Genomic DNA, 14,676 nt, shown 5'->3' with positions numbered 1-14,676 from the left:
AAAATCATGAGTCTATGTATATGTGTACACACACATTCTTATGTATATATACATATATGCAATGTAAAATTAATCAGAAATTAGTCCCCTCCTTTCTAATTCAAAAATGAAATAAATATCATTATTGATGAATCACTCAGAAGTCAGATCTGACTTTCAGGAAAACAATCTCAATCTCTGATCAGTAGTAAAGAAATTCAGAACTCAACTTTAGCGAGAAAAGGAAAAACTTTAGTTAAAATACTATACAATAAAATAATTATGATTATAAATCTCTTTAGTTAAATATGTACACATTATGTTGTATTTTATAAAAGAGTGGAACTGGTTAAGATTTCTGAAGCAAATCAAAATGCACAAATTTACCACTTTTTTTAGTGTAATGTCAGTTTAAACATTCTTAAATGGTTGTGTCAGACTCTGGTTTGTCATGGCTCTGCTTTGTGCAAAATATATGGAAAATTAGGAAAAATTTCTGCAAAATCCTTCAGTTTCCATGGTAAATTACTTAAAAAAAAAGGTAGTATTACACACACTTGATTGTATGCAGAGGTTAGAATGACCAGCACTAATATAACCCCCATATCTACAAAATAATTTCTTGGGCAGTTTTAGTTGTTTTCACCTCCAAAGCTGAAGTCCTAACAGTTGTGCTTTTATGCAGCCACATGGCCAATAAGGTAGATGTTGTCATAAAGGTGCCCTACAAAATCTTCACTAATGTTCTGAGCAGCGCGCCGGGTGTTCCGGATAAATTCTCTTTTTGACATTTTGTTCTTCACATGAGGACTAGTGAGGTCAATGGAAAGCAGGATCAAAGAGTAGCACAGTACATAGACAGCATCTAAAGAGAAAAAAGAAATGTCAGAAATTAACAAGTTTTCAAGATGTGGTCCTGGTCAATAGTCTGAGATTGAAACAAACTGAAAAGCTTTATCTATCCCATTTTTAAGATCTCTCTGGGAAACAGACCTAGAAGTAGTATTGTTGGATCAATGGGTAGGCACAGTTTTACAGCCCTTTGGGCAATGGTTACAAATTGCTGTCCAGAATGGTTGGATCAATTCATAAGCCCACCAACAATGCCTTAGTGTTCCAATTTTCCCTCATTTTCTCCAACATTTATCATTTTCCTAGTTTGTCATGTTAGCCAACCTGATATGTCTTGATGTGGTACCTCAGGGTTGTTTTAATTTGCATTTCTCTAATCAACAGTGATTTAGAGCATTTTTTCATATTGTAGATAGCTTGAATTTCTTCCTCTGAAAAATGCCTGTTCATATCTTTCCTTTGACCATTTATCAACTGGTGACTTAATTCATACTTTAAACCCATTCTAACAATTTCTCCACCCCAAGTATATTTCCACAATATCCTTTCAAAAGTAAGTTAACTGATACATGTTGCTATTGAGAAAAATTTGTGATTAAGGATTTGTTGTAATATGTTCTACTTATGAAAGAGATTGCTGATATAAATTTGTCACCCTATAAATAGATTTGGAAGATTTCTTGAATGTTCTGTTAAAAAAGATATGGTGCTATAACGTTAAAAAAAATTTTTGAAATATGTAATGGTCAAGACAATTGATTCTGTATCATTAATATTAAGGCAGCTGTAGAAATTGTTTCCATATGCTTTACAAATATATACATATGCATAAAACACTTGTATTAAACACTCTTTGTAAAACACATTCAACAGACATCACAGCTAGGGCATAGTGATAATATTTCACATAATTCTGATAAATAACTAGATATAGGACATCTATTCTTAATAAGAGAAACAATGAAATTATTGGGGATAAGATGGAAAAAGAAGCTATATCAGGTAAGATATTACATTGCAAATTTATAATACAATGACATAGCTGAATTAAAATGGAAATTTAATTTTAAAATCCAAATGTTTTCTATATGGTTCTATATATCCGTTAAATATATGGAAACTTTTCCTCACCTTTTAAAACTAAGTTTCAGAGTTTTCAATTACATGTTTATCATGTAAACATGCCTTAGAATGGCATAAATTCTAAAGCTGGAACAAAAGTAATTTCTATGCCATCAAAATCATCAAGCATCTTTGAAGAATTGATATATTTAAATATTAGATCTCAATGGCATATTCTTTTACATCATGCCAGAACAAATGAGATGAGATATATAATATGGGTGTATACATGCATATATGTGTATGTGTACATGTATATGTATATGGAAAGCAATTTACAAAGCTTAAAGTTCTATACAAATGCAAACTATTACATTTACTAAAGAAAAGCAAGACACTTGCTGAGGTATCAAACAATTTTCTGACATTATCAAAACCTGTATCAGAAGGTCAATTTTACTGATTGTAGTTGTTATGTAATACTTAAGCATACAAAAAAAGAGTAATGACATATTCTGGAATCATCTTTTAACTTTGGAAGAAATGGCAGATATACTACTTAAAGTGCTCATTTCTATTATTATCAAAGTTTTACTTTCAGAAATCACATGAAGTAGTTATGACACAATAATGAGTCTAACACAGATTTTGAGTAGGAAATGCATTTGCCATTCTCTCTCTATGACTTTGGACACACTATTCAGTATTTGTAGATCACAACTTTCTTAAAAGATGTACTTTGTCCAAGTCCATTTCTTCCATTATACCATGCTCCTTCTCTTTCTACGTCCCCTACAAATACATCATTGCATACATCCTTTATATAACCAACAAAGCCTATAAATACTATCATTCTTGTCTCCCAATACAGTTTTGACTCATTATAAGATAAAGAAATGGATTTAAACTATTTAAATAGAAAAAAAAGTTAACAAGTTCACCTTTGGACTGCAACCAGACATGTTCTTATTATCACATTTCTATTACTACATGAATTTTAAGTCACAGGCATTGAAAGTCACTGTTTCAGGTACTGATCACTCATGTCTAAACTATTACAAAACTTCTGAATGGTTTCCCTGATCCAAGTCTTTTCCTATTCCAATCCATCCTCCAAATAACTGCCAAAATGATTTTCCTAAAATACGGGTATTACCACTTTCCTACTCAGTAAAAACTCCAGTGGCTCTCCATTACATCCAAGATCAAATATAAAATCTTGTTTGGCTTTGAGATCCCTTCACAACCCTTCCTGCCTTTTAAATCATTCTACTCTCCTCCAAAGACTCTATGATCAAGTGGCAGGGTCCTTCCTTCTCAGTGTTCCTCACACACACACTCTCCATCTACTGTGCATGTGTACTACATGTTCCTCATGACTGGAATACTCTCTCCTTCCTCACTCCTGCCTTCTGGCTTCCTTCAACTCAGTTCAGAGGCCTGGTCCCCTATATATTACTAGAGCCTTCTCTATTAAGATTGCCTTTCACTTACATTATATTTAGGTGTGTGTGTGTGTGTGTGTGTGTGTGTGTGCGTGCACAGGTGTATGTATGTATTTCCCATATGAAAAGGCAAATAATAAGGCACGTGAAGCTTTATGTTGAGAAAGCTGTGACTGCAAACCAAGCAATGTTCATTATTGTAAAAACTAAACTTTTTGACAAAATTTTTACCTGTTTTATCTCTTAGTTAGTTGGGAAGTGAGACTTTACAACATAACAAGGGAAAAAAGTAGTAATTTATTATGGAAATTCTTACCAGGACTAAGGCCAAGCTCTCTCATTAAATCAGGATTACAAGCACAGAATCTATGTGAGAATTTTGTTATAAGAGTTTCAAGATACTCCCCACGTTCTTCAGGGGCATGAATATGTCGAAAAAACTCTCTCAGTGCATTTGGCAAGAACTGATTTCTAAAATTGTGCAATGTCACAAGGTCATCCAAGACATCTCTCCTAGTAGAAAGACAAAAAGATAAAGTTTTAGTAAATTTCTAGTTTCCATTTCTTTATTATAGAAAAAAGTATTGAAGGGAAAGGCAAATGTACAATTTTTAGTAGAAAATATTTGATTATTTTAGGCCAAAGCTACTAAATTTATCTCTAAGCCAAAGGTACGATGTACACAGCTACCACTCTTATAATATATGCTAAGCAATTTAAAGTTGTATGAAAGAAAAATTTTTGAAATAGCGAAAAATTTTAAGGTCTTATCTACATAAGCTTGCTGTAAAAGACAAAAAACTAAGTGTGTATTCACAAATGAAATGAAGAAAAGATGGTGAAGTTTACAATTCAAATATAAAAAGTCTAAATCTTCTTTATATAAACTGTACACAGTACTGAAGTCCTAATACCTATTTTTACAAATTAGCATCATGTCCCTTTAACTAACTGAATTTGCTTACATATGATAATGTGACAATCAATTTTTACCAAATCCTTAGGATATTACTATGTAAAGATGAAAAGGGTTTAGTAATGTGATCCTTGTATAAGGACATTTCTTATCCAACAAGTTGCATAGATATGCATACACATAAAAACAGATCAAGAGGTTTTTTGGTGCCTATTTTTTTTAATATCCTACTTTTAAAAAAACATTATTTTAAACCTAAGTACAAAAAAAGGAAAAAAACTGCCATGTACACAGCAGAACATGAGAGGATTCAATATAAAGCAATGAATTAACATTTCAAGAAAACTTATTTAATAAATATTACACATTGTTTTCAAAGCTGTTTAGCTTTTTTTTGCTTTCTTCTAGGTTTTCTTTTTTCTCTGCTCTGTACTTTTTATTTTTTCTTCCTCCTTCTTCTCCCCTCCCCTAGAAAACTACAATTAAGTGTGGACAAACATACATGTATACACTCATACATATATATGTAAGACTGTACTATGTGCTTATTTCCACTTGTCATCTGTTTCTCTGAAGGTGGATAGCAATGACATTCACAAGTCCAAGCCTTTACATGTTTTCCTAAATCAAACAGCTCATTATTTCCTACACTACAGCAATATTCCAACCCAATCACATTCTATCTGAGAGATCGTCTATGGAAGCTTTTTTTCCAAATTCCTTCTATTCTTGGATGCATAGGTTTTATTTATACAAGAAAATTTTAATTTAAAATAATAAAAAATATCCCATTTTGTTATACTTCAAAAATGCTCTCACCTTACAATATGGTTTAAGGTCTTATACTACTGAATGTCTTTCCTTTACATCTTTTTTCCCCTCATTTTTTGAAGTTCCTGACCTGTTGTTCTTCTAAATGAACTGTTACTATTTTTTCTAACTCAGTAAGATAGTTTGTAAAAGTAATTGAATTGGGATGGAATTACTTAAACTAGATTAGTTATTAAGAATATAATTTTAAAAAATTTATTAGTTTTACCTACCCATGAAAAATAAATTTTACTTCAATTATTTAGATCTAACTTTAGTTGTATAAAAAGTGTCTTATGTTTATATTCATATAGTTCCTGTGTCTGTTTTGGCAAGTATACTCTCTTGTATTTTATACTGTCTAGTTATGTAAATGGTTTAAAACAACATTGAATAATGTGGCTGACACATAGCATAGCTTCCCTAGTTTTCTACTGGATATAGAAAAAAGGTTTGTGGACACAAAACAACTGGGACAAGAAGAGTATTTTTTTTAAATACAATTTTATTGATACCCTGTTTTTAAAAAATACATCTTTATTGATAACCTTTTGCTTTTTACATGATTAGAATTTTTTCCAGTATTCCTCTGCCTCACCCCTCCTAAAGAGCCATGACTTATAACAAATAATATTTTTCAAAGAAAAATAAATAAGAGAAAGAAAAAAATCAGCAAAACCAAACACTACATCAAACATATGCAATATTCCACCTCTGCAAAGGAGTAGAGGGCAGATGCTTTCTCCGGTGTCTTCTTTGGGGTCATGCTTGCTCTTTTTCTTTCTGTTCTGAACATTTTCATCTATTTTGTAGTTTTCCTTTCCTTTTCTGTCACTGTAGTCATCATGAATACTGTTCTCTTGGCTCTGCTTATTTCATTCTGCATCATTTCATCTAGATCTTTCCATGCTTCTCTAGTCTTCACATTCTTCCTTTCTTATAGCACAGTAATGTTCTATTGCATTCATGTACCACAGTTTGTATAGCCATTCTCTACTCAGTGGGCACGTACTTTGCTTCCAGTTTTTTACTACCACAAAAAGTGATGATATAAACATTTTGGTATTTATGGGGGACTTTTGTCTTATCAATGACCTTCTTAGGATATATGCCTGGTAATGGAAACTCTGAGTCAAAGAGTATGGATACTTCAATCACTTTATTTGCATACTTCCAAACTGCTTTTCAAAATGGTGGCACAGACTCACAGGTCCCTCAACGTATTATTCCCACAATTCTTCCAACACTATCCTTATCTTTTGTCATCTTTACCAATTTGGTAGGTGTAATACGAAACCTCAAGGTTATCTTGATTTGCACTTCTCTTTTACTAGTGATTTAGTGCATTCTTTCACATGGATGTTTCATGTGCTTGAAATTGTTTTGAAAAACAATTATTCCTATCCTTTGATGACTTATCAATTGCTAAATGTTTTTTACATACACGTATTTGTGTGTATATATGAAATACACACATATATACGTAAACATAAATGTGTATACATATACATACATACACACCTAGGTATATAAATTTCATTTCTAAAGAAGCTTTTTAGTGTCATTTAATCAGTCTTTATCTTCTGTAATTGCTTCTATCTATTTTTTAGTTAAGAATATACTCCTACTGTAGTTTGACAGGTATATAATCTGCTTCTCTTCTAAATGTTTTATGGTATTACCTTTAACAATGAGGGCATATATTTATATTTATCGTGAATTTACTGTGGAACATAATATAAAACGTTTGTCTAGGCCTAATATCTGCCAGACTGTTTTCTAGTTTCCCTAACAGTTTTCAGGGAAAACAATGGAGTTTCATTATTTTCTGGTTTACAAAACATTTGTATTCTATTCTATTCTTTCTGATTTTCCCTATCTAGTCTATTCAACTGATCTACTTCTCCATTTTGTAAATACTAAATGGTTTTGATGACTACATTAGAAATTGCTATTTCATCCTTTCTTTTTTTTATTTGTTTTTATTTTCTCTAGTTCTATAAAATATACCTTTGATAGCTTTATTGATGTAACCTTAACACAATAAATTATCTTTGCAGGTATTGTTGTTTTCATTATACTGGCACATCCAGCAAAGAGCAATGAATATTCCTCCTGTTATTTAAATTATTCCTTATTTCTTTAAGGAGGACTTTGTGATTAAATCTACACAGGTATTCTGTGGGCCCTTGGTAGACTGATCCTGAAATATTTTATGCATTTTATAGTTATTTTGAATGAGATTTACCTTATATTACTGCCTCTTGGATTTCGTCACTATTACAGAGAAATGCTGTTGATTTTTACAGTTTTATTTTACAGGCCACAACTTTGTCAAAGCTATTTTCTTCTCATCTTTGCTGGCTCCTTGTGATTTTCTAAGTAAATCATTAGGTCATCAGCAAATAGAGAGGGTTTTATCACCTCTGCCCAATTCTAATTTTCTTTCTTTTATTTTACTGCTCTTGCTAAAATTTCCAGAATTATATATACTTTGTGTATACTTTGGGAATCTTTATTTTACTCCTATGTTTACTAGGAGAGCTCCTAATATATTCTCATTGCACATGATGCTTGCTTTCATTTTCAGATACATTTTATGAAACTAAAAAGGTCCTTTTATATCTATACTTTGTAGGATTTTTAGCATAAATGAATGTTATATTTTGTGAAAGTTTTTTTTCCTACTCCATTGAAATAATAGTTATTTTAAATGTTTTGGGTTTTAATATGATTGATTACATTGATTATTTTCCTAATGTTGAACCTTGCGTCCTTAGTATAAATTCAACTTGGTCATAATTAATGATTTTTTGGCTGAATTGCTCAAGTGTGTTTCTTTAAAATTTTTGAATCATTATTTGGTAGTGATACTGATTCTATATTTTTCTTTCTTGGCTTTATCTTCTACTTTTTGTTTTAATATTTGTTAAATTTCTCCCTATATTCTCTCCCTCCTAGAGAGTCCTCTCTTAGAAAAAAAGAGGGGAAAAAATTTCAGCAAAACCTATTAATACATTAAAAAACCCAACCCTGTTATCATAGGCAGTATTCTACACCAGTGGACTCCCTAACTTTGCAAAGGAACAAGTACAGATGTCTCAAGAAGACATTTCTGAACCTATCAAATTTGCTATGTTACATTTATGTGATATACTAAATATACCTTACATAGAACAAGTATTTTATTCTTCTATATGTAAAAATGCATAACATGAATGAAAAACATTAAGTACAATGATCACAGAAGGTAAATTTAAACCCTTCATTACATCAATACTAGAAATGTAATTGGAACTTTATCCTAACCTCTTCCCTGATTATCCTAATGGTTCCACATCTACTAATAATGTGAGTAAAATTGTACAATAATTGCTATAGTCACTGCATTAGAGAAGTAGGATACAATGTATCTCTTGTACACCACCGTAAGGGACTTGATGGATGGAATTCTGATGATTATATAAATGTTTTGATGTTCGTATTTATTTATATTGTATTTTCTCTTATGTTTCTTAGGTTTAGTTTTATAAACTGTTTTATTCTGAATTTCAAATTTAATTTCTACATGGACAACGTAAAAACTTGAAAATTTCTCATTCGATCCAAACTGCTAGCAATGAATATGTGTAACTGATTAATAGGAAAATACAATGCTAAGGTTTTTTCATAAACACTTGGGTCTGATTTGCTAACACAGGTGCTGATGGATGATGTCACCTCCTTTACTAAGGAGACTGAGACCATCTGTTACAATCACTTTTTTTATTTCCTCTACACCTAAAAACCTCTCCAAGTTTTTATTCTCTCTCCATTTTTTGTTATCTTACCTGATGAAGTGATATTTCTCCTTGTGAAAACTAACCCTTCTTTGTGTCCTTCATCCATTTCTCACCTGTCCCATTCTGGGAAATGCACACTTGTACAAATGAAATTATTTTCTACAAGGCACTAATTACCTTTTCTCAGTTATCAGTCTTCTTGACGTCTCCGTCATCTGATATTGTTGACCACCCACTTTCTCGTGAACCCTCTCTTTTCTCTTGGCTTCCATGGTATGACTCTTTTCTGCTTATCTTACTTGTCTGGCCATTCTTTCCTGACCATTTTCTTGTTTCATCATTTTCTCTTTAGACTGTCCTCAGCCCTCATTTCTCTCATTTCATCCTTTGATGGCTTTCCCCACTCCCTACCCTCAGTTCTGGAGAGGATTCCAAACTCTACATAACCAACCTCAATCTCTTTCCTGAATGCCAGCTCCAAATCTCTGCCTGCATAGCCCTAACGGCACCTTTAACTCAATATGACCAAAATGTTTGATTTCTGCTGTTACATTTTGTCATTCTCCCATCCATACATGCAAGAAATTTTAGATTTATTTCTGACTCAGTCTATCTCACTGCACTTAAAGATGCAATCTATTATCAAGTCCTCTACCTCCACAATACTTCTTGCATCTGTGCCCCTCTTCTCAACTCATACTGCCACTATCCCAATTAATGTTTTTATCACTTTTCTCATGAACTATTTTGCAAAAAGCCCTTACAGCAGTCTCTCCTCTATAAATGTCAGTTTTTAAAATGAACTATTATTAGAATAATTTTTTACTACAGTAGTCTCCTGTTTAGCAAACTGAAGACAGTTTCTCTAAGATGATGTGATAAGAAAGGCCCATTTCATTCTGTGATAAGGTCCTCATCTCTTCTGTCCTGGATTATTTTTAATAGATTCTTTTCTGGTCTTCTTGACTCCAATTTTATCCCTTTCCCTTTGCAGAGATGCCAAAAATAATCTTACTAATACTTATATATGAATTATGACAACTGTTCAAAAGTCTTCAGTTGCTCCTTGTTGCCTAAAAGATAAACTATACACTCCTTAGCATAGTATAGAAGATCCTCTACAATCTGGTTCCCAAGTATCTTTCATTCTGCTCCCTGGACATCATGAATTCTTTACTCTAATCAAATTTTATTGTTAAGAACTACCTATATCTAAAGGAGAATTTGGCTCCTGATTAATAGAAGTAATTTATAAAAAAGTTGTGTGGTTAAAAAAATTATTTGAATTCCCAACTAATTTTTATTTATTTTTTTTACCTTTCATCAAGATAGATTCTCAGCTTCTTCCAATTTAGTGTTCTTGTACAAAAGATAAACTTTGCTATTTCCTTCGGGGAATCATCCAGGATGCCCTTGGACATAAAGTAGTTCACTCCCTAAGGCAGAAACAGATAAGGGCTAGATGAATAAAATTGTCCTTTAAAATTTATATTTGTAGACAATTACTATTTTTAGCAGACCAATAACTATAAACTTTTAGCTTTAATAGACATTATTTTGCTCTTCAAACTGTTTTTAAACATGCAAAATACAAGCTAAAACTTAGTAGATTGTTACTATAATTTATGGCTAATATTTTACATGCAATGAAAGGTAGGAAATTCAAAGTTGTGGATAGTACAGTAATATTCTTGCAGCTATTTGAATATAATGTCTGCACAGGCAACGGCTTCCATCTATATGATTTGTTTATATATTGAATGAAAAATGAAACTCATATAAAAAGACTAAATAACTACCTACTTAAAGATATTTCCCATGCCAATCCTTCCTTCCCTCCCCACCAAATAGAAAATGTGGTACCTGAAGAGCAGCTATAAGCATTAATAGACCTTTAAAGGAAAGAGCTTCTAATTTTTTTTCCTAACTATATTGAATTGTAGTTTGGAAATAGATTTGAAGTAGTACCAGGTCAAGTGATGTGCTGGTTTTTAATAAAGCTAAATATTGTGAGCACCCAGCTAGAAATGCAGACACATATTAAGGCAAAACAGTTTAATTGCTTTCATGGCATTTATCTTTGAATTTCCTGACTTCCGCATGCAAAAATTTCAAGAGAAGCATTATGATAGCTTTTATGACTAGATTATTTTTAAAACAACAACAAAAAAGAAAACAAACACTGAAATCAATGTTCATACATGTATATGGAAGTCACATTCAAATAAATGTCTTTTATGGATTTGAATGTGCAGTCATTCAATAAAAGGCAGGATATTTATTTCAACATGCAGATATCCAGCATACATGCATGCCCATGAATGCTTATGTCTGGATAATAGTAGCCTGTGGGTATTTAATTGGTATAAAAATGATTTATTTTGCATGCATGATATACTATTTCTAACATATACATATCTTATTTTTTCAGTATTTCTCTAGTTCAAGAAGCATTTATGTAGTATTTCAGGGTGCTATGCACATTTAACTAATAATTCATGTCTAGAAAGTTTTTTCATAACAAATAAGATCCCTTTCTCAAAAATTTTCATACTGAATTTTTAAAAAGTGATTTTGATAATAAAAATATTGTAAATATCTGTAAACTAGAATTTAAAAATAAGATATTCTAATAGACATAATTATGCACTTTTATGAGCATTCAGATTATAGTATTCTATAATTAATGCTCTGAAGATTCTTATTTATACTTTATTTAAAATTTCTTAAAACCAATAAAAGAGAATTGCTAAATCATTAGAGAAAAATGGAGTAAAGCAAGGTATAAGAAGCACCTGGTAGAATATAACCTAACTCCTGGAAGTCTCAAGAATATAATAAGCAGTTTTTCAGAATAAATGTTGGATATAGGTATAGAATGTAAGAAAGCCTAGACAAAAGATCAAATGACTGGCCTAGAATGAAATTAGCAGCAGTTATCGCAGGCATACACAGCAGGATCTTGAATTAGTTATTGGTTGCCTATTTCCATCCTCCCCTCCATTAGCAAGAATAATAAGAGAGTTGACTGTATACATAACATAAAAGGCTTCTTGGTTTCTTTCACAATTCTATAGTGAAATTCATACTTTAGAAACTTCCTAAGCCCCATTAATTCAAATGACTAAATTTGTTAGAAAATTTTATATGCACAGCAATGCAGAAAAAGTGCTATTTAAATGATTACCTATAAAAGTACATGATGCTAACTTTTTTTTACAAAATTATTAACATCTTGAAATGTTACCAAATGTTTAAATGAAGATGCTTAGTGATTATTTAAATTCTCTGATGTATTACAGCATTATTTAATGTTCTTTAATGCAAAGGATGAACAAAACAAATGATGCTTCTAATTTACTTTCACACTGATAATGCCCAATAATGTGCCATGTTGGTAGCATCAAGTAAGTCTGGTATTGGTTTGATCTCTGGTTCACAGAATTCACAAAAGATAATTCTCATAGCTTATTTCAACATGTCAACAACTGACATTCATTTCAATTACAATATTTATTAGGGCCTACTATATTCTGGAAGACTAAAGTAATTTAAATAAGGGGGGATGAGGATAGACATTCATATAGTATCTACTATGTGCTAGGTATAAACATTTTACAAACTATAATCTCATTTGATCCTTGACGTATTATTTTCATCCCCATTTTACAATGGAAGAAATTGAGGCAGAGGTAAAATGACTTGCCCAAGTTCATACATGGCTAGTGAGTGTCTGAGGTTGCATTTGAACTGAAGTCTTCCTGAGTTTTTTGGACTGCAATACCTACTTGCCTCTAAGCAATACACGGTTCCTGCCTTCATGGAATTTACAGTCAATCTAGTGGGGGACACAACACAACCATAGTCAGAGTGTGGAAATTTCATTATTGACTGGGGAGATCAAGGAAAGTTTCACAAAGAGCTGGGATTTGAGCTGGGATTTTACAAAATGTGAAATCAACAGTTGGAGGGTTAAGAGGGCATTTCAAATACAAGTCACAACATGACTGAAGGTATGCAAGGTAGAACAAGTATGTGGAATATACAAGGGATAATACATAATTCAATTTGGTTAGGATATATAGTATATGAAGAATAGATGAGAAAGAGAAAATGGAAAGGTAGGCTAATCCTGTATTTCTGAAGGCCTTGGATGTCCAGATAAGGAGCATGAAATTTGAGAAGTAATAAAAAAATCATTGAATGATTTTGAGGAGAAGTGACATGTTCAGATTTGTAAATAAGAAAGAGTAATCTGGCAATACCATATAGTACAGAAGTGACTATTAAGGAAATGACAATAGAGATTAGGAAGCCACAGTAATGGTTCAAGTAGTTAGTAATGAATGTATTGGTCAGTGGCAGTAAGAAAAAAGAGGTAAGGATGAATTTGATATTATAAAAAGAGAATTGAAAAGATTTGGGAACCATAAATTAGGGGAAATGATGAAACGGATAGACAAGGATTATACCAGTGCTTCAAAGGCAATAGACAGTGTGGTTATAGTGACATAAACAGGAAGAAAAGGTTTTGAGGGAAAACATAAATCCTAAACATTTATATATTTCTCTAAGACTTGCAGAGTGGTTCTTTACATGCAATGGTTTGTTGGAGGTCTATGACAACCCAAAATAAGGCAACTGATTTGAGACAAGCTTAGCTATCAGATATAACATATACAAAGAAATGTCCTATAAGCCCCAGGAAGTACTGACCTAGATATACAGATTTGGGAGTCATCTGCATAGTTATGAGAGGGTTAGAGCTATGGAATGAAATGAGATTGCCGAGGAGAGTATAAAAAAAGAAGAGTAAGAACAGTGATGGAATCTTAGGGAACATCTTTAAAAGGTGCACTTAAAAATGTGACAGAAGTGGAATGGTTAGAGAAGGAAGAAGAAAACCAGAATATCTCAGAAGTTAAAAGAAGGGATTGTTATCTAGATGAAGGGAATTATTAATGATGTCAAATACTGAAGAAAGATCAAGGATGTTAAAAGACTAAAAAAAAGTCACTTGTGTTTAACAATAAAAATTTCCAGATTTTAATCCTACTAAGTATATAGGAGAGTGGCAAGTAAATCAGTTTTAGGCCCAATGTAGAACTAAGAGTTGTGCTTGAAATTAAGTTGTATGTTGGGGGCATTGATGGGCAGTCAATAAATGAGGATTAAGTACCTATTATACAACACCAACCAGTACATTCACTATTACCCATTTGAACCATTACTGTGGATTTCTAATCCCTACTCTCTCTACCTTAATACCCCCAAACTACTTCTATCCTTTATTCTTTTGCACTGTGTAAGGAACTGGATCTATAAATACAAAAGTGAGAAAGAAACAGACAAGAATCTTACATTCATTTGCAGGGAATGCAGGCTGTTCACAGATTAATAAATACAGGATAAAAGAATAGGGACTGGACCTGCTATTCCATAGGCATAAGGAATACCTGAGTGAGGAAACTCAATCAATAAATATTTATTAAAAAATCTTTTATGTGCCAGGCTAGAGATACAAAAAGAGGCAAAAGACAGTTCCTTCCTTCAAAGAACTCAAAAATATATTTGGGGAAGAACACAAATGAATAAATATGTGTAAATAAGCTACATACAGGAAAAACAGGAAATCATTAAAAGGGGGAGATACTAGAATTATGAGCGGTTGGGAAATGCTTCTTACAGAAAATGGGCTTTTAGTTGGGACTTGAAGGAAGCTCCCAAGCTACTAGGGAAACAAGTAAGTGGAGAAGAAGCAGAGCATTGCAGGCCTGGGCTGGGGGTAGGGTAGGTGGGAGACAGCCAGAGAAAATCCTAAGGGTGAAAG

At 32.2% G+C, this 14,676-nt stretch overlaps 1 protein-coding gene across 1 annotated transcript in view; it reads right to left on the bottom strand.

Moving 5' to 3' along the window:
- Positions 1-209: 209 nt before the first annotated feature.
- FBXO8 (F-box protein 8) overlaps positions 210-14,676 on the bottom strand; it is a 55,386-nt gene continuing 40,919 nt past the window's right edge. Inside the window, exons 4-6 of the mRNA XM_069096803.1 lie at positions 10,164-10,282; positions 3,655-3,851; positions 210-844 (exon numbers count right to left, since the gene is read on the bottom strand). Of these exons, the coding sequence (XP_068952904.1) occupies positions 657-844; positions 3,655-3,851; positions 10,164-10,282 (504 nt within the window). The 3' untranslated portion in view covers positions 210-656. The remainder of the gene's footprint in view (positions 845-3,654; positions 3,852-10,163; positions 10,283-14,676) is intronic.

Source organism: Petaurus breviceps, unplaced genomic scaffold, assembly GCF_028583685.1.
Source record: "Petaurus breviceps papuanus isolate PSGF00001 unplaced genomic scaffold, PetGlider_PUasm1.0 126, whole genome shotgun sequence".
NCBI lineage: Eukaryota > Metazoa > Chordata > Mammalia > Diprotodontia > Petauridae > Petaurus > Petaurus breviceps.
The sequence above is the reverse complement of the archived record's forward strand: the minus strand, read 5'-3'. Positions and strand labels throughout refer to the sequence as shown.